Source organism: Mustela nigripes, chromosome 3, assembly GCF_022355385.1.
Source record: "Mustela nigripes isolate SB6536 chromosome 3, MUSNIG.SB6536, whole genome shotgun sequence".
Lineage (NCBI taxonomy): Eukaryota > Metazoa > Chordata > Mammalia > Carnivora > Mustelidae > Mustela > Mustela nigripes.
The window spans coordinates 159,629,042-159,644,876 of NC_081559.1; the positions used below are offsets into that span (position 1 = coordinate 159,629,042).

The window sequence follows — 15,835 nt, forward strand, 5'->3', positions numbered from 1 at the left end:
AATAAAACCTTTCTTTGTTCAATATTATTTTCTTTCTTTAAGAGTAATTTTGTAACAGGATTATTTATTGGTGTTGTAAGTTCTTCTTTGAACTACCTAGTCTTAGGATGGCTTACATGCACAAAGATCTCAAAACTTTGATATTTGGTACTAGACAGGGTTATCAATGTTTATATAGTAATATCAGAATCAGAGAGAGTCAAAATGGTTTCACTGGGAACTAATTCCTGGGACAGTAAGAAATCCATGAGGATCACAATTACTAACTGCATATGACAAGTACAGAGAATGTTTCACTGAAGCAAACTCCTAGACAGCATTCTCTTAAAAAAATAAATTTCATATATGGAGGTACTTTGAGAAAAACAAAATAAACAAACAAACAAAAAACAAAACAAAACAAAAAACCCAAAACATATTATTACATTCTGAATCCCTTGAGGAAAACAGCACTCCCTGATGCCTGGCTTCCCCCACCAGGCCAAGTTCCCACTGCTTAGTGCCCTTCCCTCCAGTCAACACTGGCTTCAGCACAGAAACTCCTGACAGCCTTCCCTGTTTTCTCTTCATCTAGGAGGTATGAAACTCTTCATTCCAGCATCTTCACCAATGTCCTGGTGCTGCACTGAAGCAGTCAGGGATCTCTGGATATACCAGTGACTCTTAATTCAGACCTCTATATCTGAGTAAATACAAGATTAATCTTTTCTTATTGGAAACTAATATCTATTTATTTATAAATATTTTATTTATTTATTTGACAGACAGAGATCACAAGTAGGCAGAGAGGCAGGCAGAGAGAGAGGGGGAAGCAGGCTTCCTGCTGAGCAGAGAGAGTCTGATGAGGGGCTTGATCCCAGGACCCTGAGATCATGACCTGAGCTGAAGGCAGAGGCTTAACCACTGAGCCACCCAGGTGCCCCGGAAACTAATATTTACAGAGTAGCTATTCTAAAACGGCCTACATTTTAAGAGCAGCAACATGCGCAGGAAAGGGGAGGAGAAAAATAAAATCTCTGAGTTGCTTTTCCAATACAGAGAATAAAGCAGCAGAAACTTTAGTCTTTTATAAAAACCTTCACATGAAAAAGTAAGATGGGTTGGGTAGGCACTTCCTTTAGAGATGCAGAGTAAGGAAAAATGATAAAGCCAGACAGTATTCTTGTCTGCATTGACTCAAGAAGAGTAAAAACATGGTCAGAAATGAGTAGGGACAATTAAAAAGGGAGGAGACAGACCAAAAGGAAAAAAAAATAATCACTAAGAAATTTCATTCTGGGAATCTACACTTACATTCCTAACAGTCTTGTGCTGGTCCTAACCGAGTCTTCATCAGGAGCTTCTGTCCCAAGACATATGAGTCAGCAATAGTGTCCCAGTGCCACAAAATGAAAAATCTGCCTACCTAATATCTATAGGTGCTCCCTTCTTTGGGGAGAGGAATGGCCAGGTAATACAACTCTGGCCAATGACATAAGAGAAAAGGGTTTCTGGGCAAGCTCTATTTTCTTGATATGGGTTCTACCCCACCCTGTTTCTTCCTGCTCTTTCTTCCTGCCTGGAATGCAGACTTGATGGCTGAAGATTTAGCAGTTATTCTGTAAGCAGGAGGACAAGGGAAGATTAAATTGGTGTTACAAAAAGGATCTCTAATGACAGCATGAAATCACTCTACCAATGCAGGACACTCTGTTTTTGTATTTCTTGTTAAATGAGAAAAGAAACTAATCCTATTTTGTTAAAGCCATATTATTTGGGTTTCTGGGTACATATAGCCAAATTCAGTCCCTAACTGATATCTTTCTATTCCCAATTGGAGGACACAGGAAGTGGTAGGAGCAGCAATCTTGTTTTATAACAGGAATACCCCAATTTGAAACTTGAAATCTACTACTCTACACAGTGGTTTAATTTTCACTGCATTTCAGATACATTAGAATTTTTAAGTGTCTTTTACAGGCTGGTCTAAAAACCTATGGTAAAATGCCTGTCGGGCTCTGCACTCAGAGTTTTGGAAATTAACCCATTCCTAAGTTAGAAATAATCATTCCTACGGAGAGTTAACAAAAGCCTAACACCCAACTTAAATAAAAGAAGGCAGTCTATTCCATTAGCTTTTTCTTTTCAGATGACTTTACAACATGATATGCAGATACATAATTTTTTACACAAATGTATATACATATAGTTCCAAATATTTTCCATTATTTAATTTAAAACAGTATTAACATTTAGAACATATCTGTGTTATATATAAAGAAAATTTTAAAAGCCACTTTTTAAATTTTCTAAGGTCAAAAATAGGTTAGGTTTGTTTTAAAAGTTATGGGGTGGAAGGCAGCTCTAATTGCCTAGTAATGTTTAACTACACAATGTCGAACACAAGCCTACTGTGTGCAACGGGGTCCACAATGAAATGCATGTTCACAGAAGTGTGGGACAGACAGAATGACATTCTGACACTTTATTTTTTTAAACAGGGAAGAAGAAATAGTAGCTCCTTTAACAGAAGAGTGAAGCACAAAGTCTTGGGGCTGTAAGCTCTGTCTTACGTGATTATGGTTGCTATGGCAAATACTTTTTTTAAACACAGAAAGAATAATCACATTAAACTGACAACAATTTCTCTAGTTGCAGCTGAATTCTGACCCTAGCTTATAAAAATATATTTTTATTTTAATAATAAATTTAATGTTCCAAATGACCTTGTTCCACAATTTTGGCTCCAATTCCTTCAACTACTTGCTGTGGAACTAAAAATTCTGTAGCAATAGAGAATAAAATAATCACCACTCAATCCCTTTGTGCATGTGAGATTTTAAAGAAAAAAATTGTTTTCCTTCTCCTTCACACATTCCCTAGAACATGTGCAAGGAAACTAAATTGTGTGAATATAATACACCTTGAGCAAATATGCCAGTCTACCCACAATAAGTTATTAACTTTCTTAATTTGCACATGTCTTCTAAACAGGTAAAATGCCTTCATGAAAATTTAAATATAGGGACGCCTGGGTGGCTCAGTTGGTTAAGCAGCTGCCTTCAGCTCAGGTCATGATCTCAGCGTCCTGAGATCGAGTCCCACATCGGGCTCCTTGCTCCCCAGGGAGCCTGCTTCTCCCTCTGGCTCTGCCTTCCACTCTGTCTGCCTGTGCTCGCTCTCGCTCGCTCTCTCTCTGACAAATAAATAAATAAAATCTTAAAAAAAAAAGAAAATTTAAATATAGAAAGGAATTCCTAAAATACTTTAACAAAATGTAATTTGTTTAATTTTTAATTTCTTAACATGATTATGACCCAGACACTTAAGTACAGGGAATGAAACAACAATTAATCACAACTTTAACATTAGATATTTCAACATCAAAGGGATTTATGAATATTACCTAATTTGTTCTTCTAAAAATATTTTAAGATGTGGGTGTTCCACCTGATTAATGATCTTGGAAATCTGTTCTTTAATTTGTTGCCAAGAGTATGGTGAATACATATAAAAACCAGGATGTTAATACAGAAGCTACTGACATCAGCTTTTTCTTAACTTCATCAGACTATTTTAAAACAAAGGAGGATACGGACAACATGGAGAAGATCCAGAGGCTATTCATAAAAAAGATTAAAAGCTTAGAAAATAATACCTGCACAAAGGTTACAGGGACTGAAATTGTTCAGCCAGAAAAAGTCTGAGGATACAATTTAATAAGTATCCGAGGGTATTTGAAGGCTTCTTCCACAGAAAATAGTGACCAGCTGTTTTCCATCTTCAATGAGGGCAGAATAAAGGGAAACAGACAGATTGAAGCCCAAGGATTTTAGTTAAATGAAAGGGATGATTTCCTGTGTGCGTAATGACCATTGTAATGGCCACTGTGTGTCTATGGAAACCCTTTCTTCAGAGGCCTTTACAAGAAAGACAAATTTTCATTTGTACAAGAAAGACTCTTACTATTTCCATGCTTGTCAGTGCTTTTACTAGTAAAAGAGGTATCCTATGACCAAAATACCTACACTAAGAGGTCCAAGCTGGGTCACACATCATTAAACATTCCACATCCCACGGATCAAGAGCACACAGAGAGCAGAACATATTCAGGACCTACAGGTAACTAACTAACTCCAAACCACTATAGCCACACATTCGCTGGACATTTTGTACCTCTATAAGGGTAAACCAAGGGCTGCTGGATACCCAGTATTATTATGGGTATTTACACCCAGCTGCAAGTGGGAGCTGTAGTTCACTGTGTCACCTTTATTGTCATGTCATGCACTAAATCAATCTTAGCGAAGCATACAGCAGTTTTTCATGAAAGAATGGTCAGCTCTTGATGTGGGAATGGGATATCCCCTACACAGTCTGCCACACTGGTTAATTGTTTCTTGGCCATCAAATTCCTTCCTTAGCAATTTACTCCTTTGGCCCAAAGCTCTGTAATTTGGCAGGGGGGGATGACTAATAAACATAAAACATTATTAATCATTTTATAATTGTATATTTGATACTTTCCTAAAATAGGTTTGGGGAGGAAGAAGGAAGGAAAGGAAATGAACCAGAGCTTAGAGAGAAGATGTCACTAAGCAAAAAATGGGACATGGACCTTGCTGCTCAGAGCAAAGGTCTCTCACAATTTCGTCTAGGGACATTAGATGAATGAGAGAGCAGGAATATTCTTGGTACTCTCCTAAACCCTTTTAAAATTAATCTAGAACCTACTTCCAGGCTAAACTCCTAAAAATCTGAAGCAAAACCCACTTTTCTTTCTCTTAGTAATTAAATGAAACTACATAAATATACTGTCCAAAATGAAACAATAAAGCGTGATATATTTTAAAAGTCATTACGATATTACAGGTGTATGAAAAAAGGACATTTTAAAAATATCTCTTCAATTGCAATCACTTAACCCAATATTTAATCACTGATAAACTGGTTATGAAAGGTTAACGTAAATAAACAATGTAAAACCTAAACGTGACCTCCACCCACTCTTTTTTTTTAAAGCAGACTCCACACCCAATGTGGAGCCCAGTGTTCAAACTCACCACTCTGAGACCAAGACCTGAGCGGAGATCAAGAACTGGACACTTCACGGACTGAGCCACCCAGGCATCCTCCTCCACCCCCTCTTAATACATCATGGCCTCCGTGCTACTTTACCATCTGGCTCACTCCCTGATGAACATGCCCCACTGTGTCTCCATCCTTCTGAAATACTCCAAACATGTTCTAGGTGCAGAGAGCAGAGTGAAGCTGCTTATTTCCATGTTCTAAAAAATTGGTTATCAGTCCTAGCCACATCAGAAGTACTTGTACAGTTGTGTTTTTTCAATTTTTTAAATTTATTTTTCAGAGCTGCCCAGGCCCTACTCTGGTCTGCAGAACTGGCATCTCTGAGGGGCTCCTGCAAATGATGGGCACTTGTGAGGTTAGTTACACGGACCCAGGAGCAGGGTTTATCTGGTAAATCAAGCCCACTGCTCCTGGCCTGTGGAGATCTCAGAGGATCCTGATCGTGTCTTAGAATATATTTTTATTTTGTTTCACTTCCTGTCATTTGCAATTCTAACAGACTTTCATTCTATAGCTTCATCCAAGTTTCTGTAAAAAATGCTGAGCCTAGCCAGGACTGAGGTCTAAGCCCTAGGGCATCAGTAAGAAATCTTCTCGTTGACAATTTATGATTTAACACTATGGCTGACTGAAATGTAGCCACTGCCGCATTGCCTCTGGAGAGCTAAACACTGTGCTTCCCAGAACTCCCTGCATCTTATCCGAATAAGCGCACTTTTTCATGAGTGGGAAGGCAACAGGGGAGGCAGAGGCCATGAGCCTCCGGCAAGCACAGTTATGAAGCTGTGAGAGTCTCCCAGCAGCATACCAGCACCAGTCGCCAGCCTCCAGGGGGACAGGGATGGTGGGAGCATTTGCGTCCTGGAAGAGCTCAGTCTGTAGTACGGAACTCCAGAGGTTACCGGCAGCCTCTGGATTCACTGCCTTCTTGACGACAGCAGTAGTAGTAGGTCCCACGAGGGGTTGCTTCTGGGATACAGGAGGAGTCATTCCTAGAGGCCTAGTTTACACAGCCCTTTCCTCCAACCTTTCCACTGATTCTGTTAATATTTCCATCTCTGACTTAAATCTCTTTATGTTTAAAACACCTAGGGAAGTTTCTGTTTCCTCCAATCAGCCCTGACTGATACAAGCCTATCCAGGTACCACCGTTCAAACCTCAGAGCAGAACATCAGCTACTTCATACCATAGTGTCTACAAGGACCTCTACAGAGACCTTGTCAAATACTTTCCCAAACTCCTAAAACACAATATCCAAACCCAGCACTTCCTCTGACTGAGAAGCTTAACAATGCTGTCTAAAAAAGGAAATAGTAATATTCTGATATGATTTGTTCCCAGCAAACCTATGTGGAGTTATAATGACCCAGGTCTCCTTTTCTAAAGAATTCATAGATGTTTTAGACTTCTGCCCAAGAGGGATGTCAAATCCACCAGCCCCTGAGTAATGATATGATCTGGGGGCCAAACCTGGATCTATAGACTGGTTCCACTGCTTACTTGCTGTGAGACCTTGAACAAGTCATTTCTGCCAAGGCTCAGTTTCCCTAGGGGCAAATGGTAGTAACAATGCTATTTTATAGGGTCCTTGTGGGGAGTCAATGAGATCATGTAGGCAAAGTCCTAAGCACAATGTTGGCACATGCCAGACCCTCCACTGATGACAGCTATAATTTGAGAAATCCACCCATTTTTCTTTTCTGAAAATAAAAAATAATAATGAAATTCAAATTTCATTAGAAATTCAAATTTCAAGAGACTCTTTCATGCTTCTGTAGTACTTTTTCCCATTTTTCTCACAGAGACATCAAATTGCACAAACAGCGAAGTATAGTTCTCCCACCTGCAAGTTATCTCAACATGCATTAGCAATCATACTTCTACTGAGGAGGTAATCAAACCAGATGAATGCTCCCTTACCATTTCCTCATCTTGCCATTCAAATTGCTCACATTTATGTCTGTGCCACCTCGCTCATTTTGGAAGTCATTACTTTCTATAGAATCCCCTCTGGCTATCTTACTAAGTAACTAGAGATGGCACAAGGTCTTGGAGGAGGCAGGGGAGGGTGGGAGCAAAAGTCTGCCTTTGGAAGGAAAAGGACAGAGCCACTGAGTAGAATGGCTCAACATGAGCAGCCTCAGATAGACCAGGCCTCCCTCACTGTGCGGGAAGCAGGGCTGGGCTCTCCAGATGCTCTAGCTTTCCACGCTGTTTGAAGGCCAAACTGATAGACTGAGCAGATGGAGATTATCCCTTACTGATGACCTACCCTGCTAGGTGCCTTATGGATCTACCTAAATGAATCCACACTCACACACATACAAACAGACACACAAAAACCAGAGACACAAATACACACCACTGAAGCTCAGAAAAGAGGAACACAATTAAACGCAGTCTGACTTCAAATCCCATGGTTTTTTCACAACACCGCATCATTTGGTCAGAAAATATTTAATGAACTTTTACTATTGTGCTGGATATTGCATTAAGCATTGGGAACACAGAGAAACAAGCAATGGGAAATAGTATGACAAACGCTATTCAGAATAACAGCATGAAGTGAGGCGGTAGCCTATGGGGGGAGGAGCAACATCCCCAACCTGGGTCAGTAAGGGAAGCAACCCTTTAACTGCACCTAAGAGGATGATGTGAATTAGCCAAGGAACCAGCAATCCAAACAGAGGGACTGGGCAGAGCAAAAGCCTAAAGGCATAAAAGAGCATTTTCAAAGCTGAGGAGCTCTTAAAAGAGCTAGACAGGGAACAGTGAGCCAAGAAAACAGAAAGGGGAGCAGACATTGGAGTGTCTGCTGGCTTTTAACCCACACTGGGCTTTAAGTTTCGAGCAGTGGGCAGTTGCTGGAGAGCCATAAGCAGAAGACAGAGATGATGTATCTGTGAGGAGTGTAGGAACCAACAATAGAGGCAGGGGATCAATTAGGAAACCTTTCATGTGATAGACTATGAGGAGCTACACTAACGAAAGGCAAGCAGAGATGGTAGGAAGAGAACAGAGATATTCAGGAGGCGGAACTCATGAGGTGGTGTTCATTCAGTGAGGGGTGAGGAAGAAAGCGGAGTCAAGGATGACTTAATTTTTCTATCCTATACCAAACACCTAAATAGCATCTCTACATTCTCATAGGATAATGTTTAATTTTTTTTTTTTTCTGTGAAGCAGAAAGCAAGGTCATCTATTGAAACTGAGAAGAGAAGTGGCAGGAAGAAATTTCGTGAAGGTCTAAAATAGCCACTTTGTAGGAGAAAGAGCTGAGAGCGAGAAACACATAGGAAAGTTTTGAGTGAGAGGAAGGCCGTCGATGCTGAAAACAGATTTGGAGAGCTCTTCTGGGGACATGCTCTTAGGCCCACTTTTTAAAAAAACAGATCAAATTTTGAACATTTTTTTCTCACTTTTCTCTACTTCCCTTCAAAAGATCTTTTAATAACTTTGCTTCCTATAGTCATATCCCACACTTCTCAGAGTTAAGGGAAACAGGTCCATAATTTTGAGATTCATGAATAAAGGTATAAAGAGTATGCGAACATAATTTAAACTGACAAGAATATGATAATTCATTTGAGACCCCAATGGAAAACGTTACGGAAATCAGGATCTTTAGCGCACAATTTAACTGTAGAGATTTTAGAAAATTAAAAATAATATGTTGCTATAATTTGGGGGGGCAAAAATGCTAAAGACAAATTAGCAAATGGGGTTTTCATGTGACATAACCTGAGAATTCATATCAACTAAAATAAGAAGTTTTAAAGAAGATTAAGATCATGAAAAAAAAAACCTGCAACTAATTATGTAGTTTCAGGGAAAGTAAGTTCTGCCTCAATAACTTCTTTATTTTCTTTACTATTGCTATATTACAGTATGAATAACCCTGCAGGTTACACTAATATCACTTGATTAGATTTTGGGGAACACAGAAGTCCCACATTACTTTCCCACATACATTCCCACAGAATGATGTCTAAATTATAGATACTTAAAATACATGGAAAGTTGGTTCATGGGATTTAAAATTTGCTAAAGCACATAAACAAATTCAAGTATATAAGCCACTATCTGCTCAGCTTAGCAATGAGCTTTCAGTAAAATCTCTGTGACCAAAAAAATATATTTAGGACATAAAATTATAACATATATTGAATGATTTCTGTGGCTGTCAAAGCTAAAACTCACTACAAAAAAATACGTGGAAATCTGCACTGTAATTTCCAAGTATGATGTCTGATAAATCATCATCACATATTTCGTCCTTGAAATATAATGTTGGATTAAATATAATCCGGCATGAATTTTACAGTATAAAAACTTTTTAATAACCAGTGATTATATGTTGATGTTCAACTATGTGACTGCACAGAAAAAGTTGTTTATGTAGTTTTGTAGGGAGATCAGTAGCTGTCTAGAGGATACAACAGAGCACTCAATGGTCATCTAACCAGTCTGCTAAGAATTACAGAGTTTAAGTAAAAGAATTTTATCAGCTGCGGAAAAGCGATACTCCATGCTAATGGGTAATATGTTGTAAAGTGTCTTATCATAGGGTCTTCTTGATCTACAGGACACATAACTTGTACCCTAACACTGGCTGGCTTTGGAGGCTCCAAGACCATCCAGTACAGCTGGGTAAGCAAGTTCTGGATGCAGAATGCCTACTGTAGGCAGAAGCCTAGCTAGGAATACTTGTTTCAGGCTGCTTTCCATAGCAAAGGCTCAGAAGACTCACCAGTTGTGGGAGATTAAAAATAAATTCATATCCCTTTCCCAGTTCCCCCCAAGAATAACTACATGGCAATCTGCTTGCATTTTGTGCTTCATGACCCTCCCTTTCAAAGTATACAACCATAATGCGCTGTATGTACTAGGAAATGGGAAGAAAGTAAGAGCAGTGAACGAATGGCTTAAAGCCATGAGGTAAGATCTCCTAAGCAGCCTCTTTCGGGGAGTAGCAAAAAGAAAACAATGTCACAGAGGAAAATGCTTCCTGTTTTCATTTTATAATAGAAACGAATCCCTGAATATAACTTTTTAGGCTCTATAATGCAAGAAATCATGTATTACTGCTTTTGTGCCATTTAGAAGCAGTGCTGTGTAGTGGAGACCAGCCTAGTACTTAGACTTTGACACTGACCACACGTGACTAGGGCAACAGGGAGAAGAGGAAGGTCAGTGGGTATCAAAAGGGACTTAATCTGCTTTGGCCTATAACTGTGAAATCACAAGGTCCTGCCTTGTTAACTGCAATCTTTAAAAATCTATATATACACAAAAAGAAATGCTAGTCTGTGAAAGTATCTCTGTCTTCATCGCTCTGTAAGCAACAGAGATCAGAGAAAAAGTCTTAATCGTCATTTTAGCCCCCGCAGCATGCCTGGCATGGTGCCTCACGTATGACAAATGGAAATAAATATGCACTGAATTGATTTTTCTCCAGGAGTATCCCTGTCTCTTGATCCTTCTTCCTAGTGTTTCTTCCTTTCCCAACCAAGCCCTTATTTCTTCTCTTAGGCTTGCACTTCATGTCATCTGTGGCTTAACTGATAATTTAGACAACATGAAATAATATTATGTTGTATTTACTGGAACAGAATTTTATGTTCACTTTTTTTATTGGAAAAGTAAATGTTAGGAATGCTATCTTTTTATCTCTAAAATACTTTACAAATTAAATTAAGTTACGGGTTAGCATCTTTTAACAGAAAAAAGTTCCATAACCCTCAAATAGAGACATGCTGCTTTCTGCTATACTAAAATTTTTTTTAAAATTTTATTTATGCCATACTTTTTTTACTGTTAAATAATGCCCAGAAACAAAATTTTCCACAACTGTCCAAAAAAAGTAAGACAAAACTAACCTGGTTTTTATAGAAGTGTGCTTTTAAAATAGAAAATTAATATTCAACGGGAAAAAGCCACATACTTTTCATAGTTCCATCCTGTTCTTCTTCATCTTCACTGTTTATAACCATGGTCCCCAAGTCGGACTCTAACATCGTGCTGTTATGTTCGATCATGGTTTGGGCGCCTTCACTCATCGTGCTCGTGGCCTTCATCGTGCCCACACTCTCTGAGCTAGTCTTCACCATGGTGTGGGAGTCCAGTTCATCTTCATCCTGCAAACAGAAATACTGTAATGAAGGAAGACTTTTCTAAGACAGCTAGACTTCTTCATTCTTAACAACATGACAAGCATACTATACTTTTTTAATTGAAGTAGAGCTGACACACAATGTTACACTAGTTTTAAGTGTACAACATCGCGATCCAACATCTCTCTATGTTATGCTATGCTTACCATAAGTGTAGATACTTCTGTCACCACACAATATTATTACAATACCATTGGCTATTTTCTCTGTGCTACACCTTTCATCTCCATGACTTTTTTATTCCACAACTGAAAACCTGTAGTTCCTACTCCCTTTCACCTATTTTGCCCATCCCTGTCTTAATTTTATAGAAATATTTTATAATTTAATAATAAAAGCATTTTACTTTTAATAACAAAAAATACTATTATAACTACTAATTTTAATATAAAGACACACACACAGATGTTACTGTAAGAGTCAAAGTTATCCACAATAATCTAAAGTTTTAAATAATTAAAGCTCAAGCACAGAAATTGTTTGCTGAAATAGAAGGCTTCTAGTTGTTTTTTAAAATAAGGATTATAATCAAGAAATAGGCAGAAGTCATGAACAGACATTTCTACAAAGAGCACATCTAAATGGCCAACAGATACTTGAAAAAATGCTCAACATCTCATGGCATCAGGGGAATACAAATCCAAACCACAATGAGATACCACCTCACACCAGTCAGAATGACTAAAATTAACAAGTCAGGAAATGACAGATGTTGGTGAGGATGTGGAGCAAGAGGAACCCTCTTAACTGTTGGTGGGAATGCAAGCTGGTGTAGCCAACTCGGGAAAACAGAATGGAGGTGCCTCAAAAAGTAGAAAAAGGAGCTACCCTATGACCCAGCAATTGCACTGCTAGGAATTTACCCCAAAGATACAAATGTAGTGATCAGTAGGGGCACCTGTACCCCAATGTTTGAAGCACCAATGTCCACTAGTCAAATATGTCCAATAGTCAAACTATGAAAAGAGCCTAGATGTCCATTGACAGATGAATGGATAAGGAAGAAGTGGTATGTGTATATGTGTGTGTGCATATATATATCTATACACAGATACATACATATGTTCTGTGGTATATATAAATAAATAAATGGTGGAAATCTACTCAGCCATCAAAAATGAAATCTTGCCATGTGCAATGACACAGATGGCACTAAAGGGTATTATGCTAAGTGAAATAAGTCAATCAAAGAAAGACAATTACCATATGATCTCATGCATGTGTGGAATTTAAGAAAACAAAACAGAGGATCACAGGGGAAGGGAGGGAAAAACAAGATGAAGCCAGAGAGGAAAACAAACCATAAGAGACTCTTAATCATAGGAAACAAACTGAGGCTTGCTGGAAGGCAGGGGAATCACTGGGTGATGGACATGAAGGAAGGTACATGACGCTCTGAACACTGGGTCTTATATAAGACTGATGAATCACTGACACTTACCTCTGAAACTAATAACACACTATACGTTATTTGAATTTAAATTAAAAAAATAAAATAAGGATTAGGAAAAGTATATTATCAACAAATGCAGAACATATAATATGGTGACAAGACAAACACAAGAGAACACATTAAAGACGGAATATGTTGGCACTATTCTAACAGCCATAACATTTACATAACCTTATACAAATGCCATTGGCTTTTTTGGTTAAAATTATGATAAATATATAACAAAAAATTCACCAAATTTCAATAATTTGTCAATGTATAGTTCTGTGGCATTAAGTAGATTCACAGTATTAATGCAGTCATCACCAACATACACCTCCAGAACTTGTTCATTATCCCAAACAGAAACTCTGTGCCCATTAAAAAATAACTCTTCATTCTTCCCTTCCCCCAATCTCTGGTAACCTCTTTTCTGCTTTCTGGTATGATGAACTTGTCTCTTGTAGGTACCTCACATTAGGAGAATCAAATAATACATGGGCCTTTGTGTCTGGCTTATTTCACTTAGCATAATGTCTTCAAAATTCATCCATGTTGTAGCATGTGTCAGAATTTCATTCCTTTTTAAGACTGAATAATATTCTATTACATATGTATATATGTATATACGCATATACATATATATACTGAATTATATCCCATTGCATACATATATATGCAATGGAATATATACATATGTGTGTGTAATGGAATATATATGTATATATGTGTGTATACACACATATTTACCACATCTGTTTACCTACTCATTTGATGATGAACACTAGGTTGTTTACACCTTTTAGTTGTGAATAATGCTGTTATGAACACTGGTATACAAGTTATCTATTTGAATGCCTATTCTCAAATTTTTGGGTCTATGCTAAGGAGTGTAATTCTGTACTACATGATAATTCTTTTTTTTAATTTAAGAAACCACCAAGGTGTTTCCAAAGTTGCTACACCATTTTATGCTCCTACCAACAGTGCTCAGAGCTCCATTTTCTCCACTTCTTACTGACACTTATTCTTTTCTGTTTTGTTTTGATAGCAGCCAACCTAGTGGATATGTGTTATCTTGCTGTGGCTTGATTTGCACACTCCTAACAAGCAGTGATGCTAAGCACCTTTTCATGTGCTTACTGACCATTCGTGTATCTTCTTTGGAGAAATGTCTATTCATGTCCTTTGCAAATATTTGTCCACATTTTCAGGTTGTCTTTTCACTCTCTTGATGATTCCTTTGATGCACAAAAGTTTTTAATTTTGATGAAGTTGAATTTATCTACTTTCTTTTGTTGCTTGTGTATCTTAAGTTGCCTTTTATTGCTTTTGTTATCACATCTTAGCCATTAGTTCTTTAATGTGAATTCACAGAAGGATCAAATCAGTAATAGAAGTACGAACAAAAAATTGCTCTTTAGAATGTTCACCAAAGATAAACTGAAATAGGGCCATAAAAATAAACTAACAAATTCTGTTTGAGAGTCCAAACATTCCATTATTTGGAAAAACTTGATCCTGCAGTGAAATTCATTTACCTCTATTCCACTTTAAATGGGAGCGAACAAGCAAAACCTAATTCTGACAGAGGTCAAATATAAATACAGAGAACAGGAGCATCCCTATTGTTCTCAGCTGTTTGATAGCTCTTCCTCTTCCTAAACCTGCACAATGAAGTCAGCAGGACCTCTCAGTCTTTTGTGCTTCTTTGATGAGTCTCTTTTAGGAGACTTCTTCACTCTTAAGCTTCGACTATCTAATATGTTGAAGACTCCCAAATCCTGAAATCTTCTTGACTTTACTTACCACTTAAAGGCTCAATCATGTTTAAAACTCGACATTTCCAAATCAGATATCATTCCATCCACCTCTTTAGTTTCTCCTGTCTGCCACAATCCCCAACAGCTACTTATTATAGACCAGAGAAATCTTCGTTAGCTACCGGAGAGTAAAAATCCAACAGGTCCTCTGAGGTTTATTCTCTCTTTGATGTCCCACATTCAATCAGTGAGCAAGTTCTTCTTCAGAAATCTCTCTCCCAGCTCTACCTCTTCTTTTTCATTCCTACTGCTACTGAGTAAATTCCTGTTTACCTCATACTTGGGTGAATACAGGAAAAGCTCCCTGACTGAACAGTCTCTCCACCCTGACCTTCTAGCATCAGATAGATACGAGTTTCAAGACCTGGCTCAAATCACTTGATAGACATGAGACCTTTAGGCAGGCTATATATACTCTCTAGATTTTAATTTCTTTCACTGGTGTTATAATGATCAATGAGAAAAGACATGCAAAATGCCTACATGTTACCAGGAACAAAGTAGTTTCACACTTTCTTCAAAGTCCGTGTACCATACCAAGCTCTCTTGAGAGAAATGAAATCTTGCCATGTGCATATCATAATATCCTACTGAAATCTCTAATGGCCACAGTTCTTCCCTGCATTAAAAGCTAAACATTTCTGCCTAGATTTTAATGTCTTCTACATTACCTTGTGTTTTCTGGCTAATCTTATTTTCCCATTGTTCACATATCCTCCAATTTAGTCAGGCTGACCTTAACTGAATCTCCAGCTGCTATAAACCCATGTCACACCACGTCATTAAGACCTCTTCTTTATATCTTCTTCTCTACCCAGAATGCTCTTTCCTCTAACCATTTTAACTAAATGGGACAGTCTCCCATCAAGCATCTGTTACCTTCCTGGTTACTTCAGTCTTTATTAATTATTCCCTTTTCCAAACTTCTATAGAATTTATAATCCACATCACACACTCCTGCATTTAAATTTATGATCTCATACTGTGAATAACTGTTTTGTAAAATCTTTTATAAATACAAATTTCTTATAAATAAGAATGTCTTGGGTGCCTGGGTGGCTCAGTGGGTTAAGCTGCTGCCTTCGGCTCAGGTCATGATCTCAGGGTCCTGGGATCGAGTCCCGCATCGGGCTCTCTGCTCAGCCCGGAGCCTGCTTCCCTCTCTCTCTCTCTCTGCCTACCTCTCTGTCTACTTGTGATCTCTCTCTGTCAAATAAATAAATAAAATCTTTAAAAAAAAAATAAGAATGTCTTACAGAACCTCTGAATCTACTCAAGTTTTTCATTTGGTATTCTGTGTACAGTAAACATTCATTATATTTTTACTTTTTTACAG

At 38.0% G+C, this 15,835-nt stretch overlaps 1 protein-coding gene across 1 annotated transcript in view; it reads right to left on the reverse strand.

Moving 5' to 3' along the window:
- The window catches only part of STK3 (serine/threonine kinase 3), a 273,554-nt gene that overhangs the window by 68,805 nt on the left and 188,914 nt on the right, over positions 1 to 15,835 (reverse strand). The window contains exon 9 of the mRNA XM_059394924.1: positions 11,016 to 11,208. Coding sequence (XP_059250907.1) covers positions 11,016 to 11,208 — 193 coding nt within the window. The remainder of the gene's footprint in view (positions 1 to 11,015; positions 11,209 to 15,835) is intronic.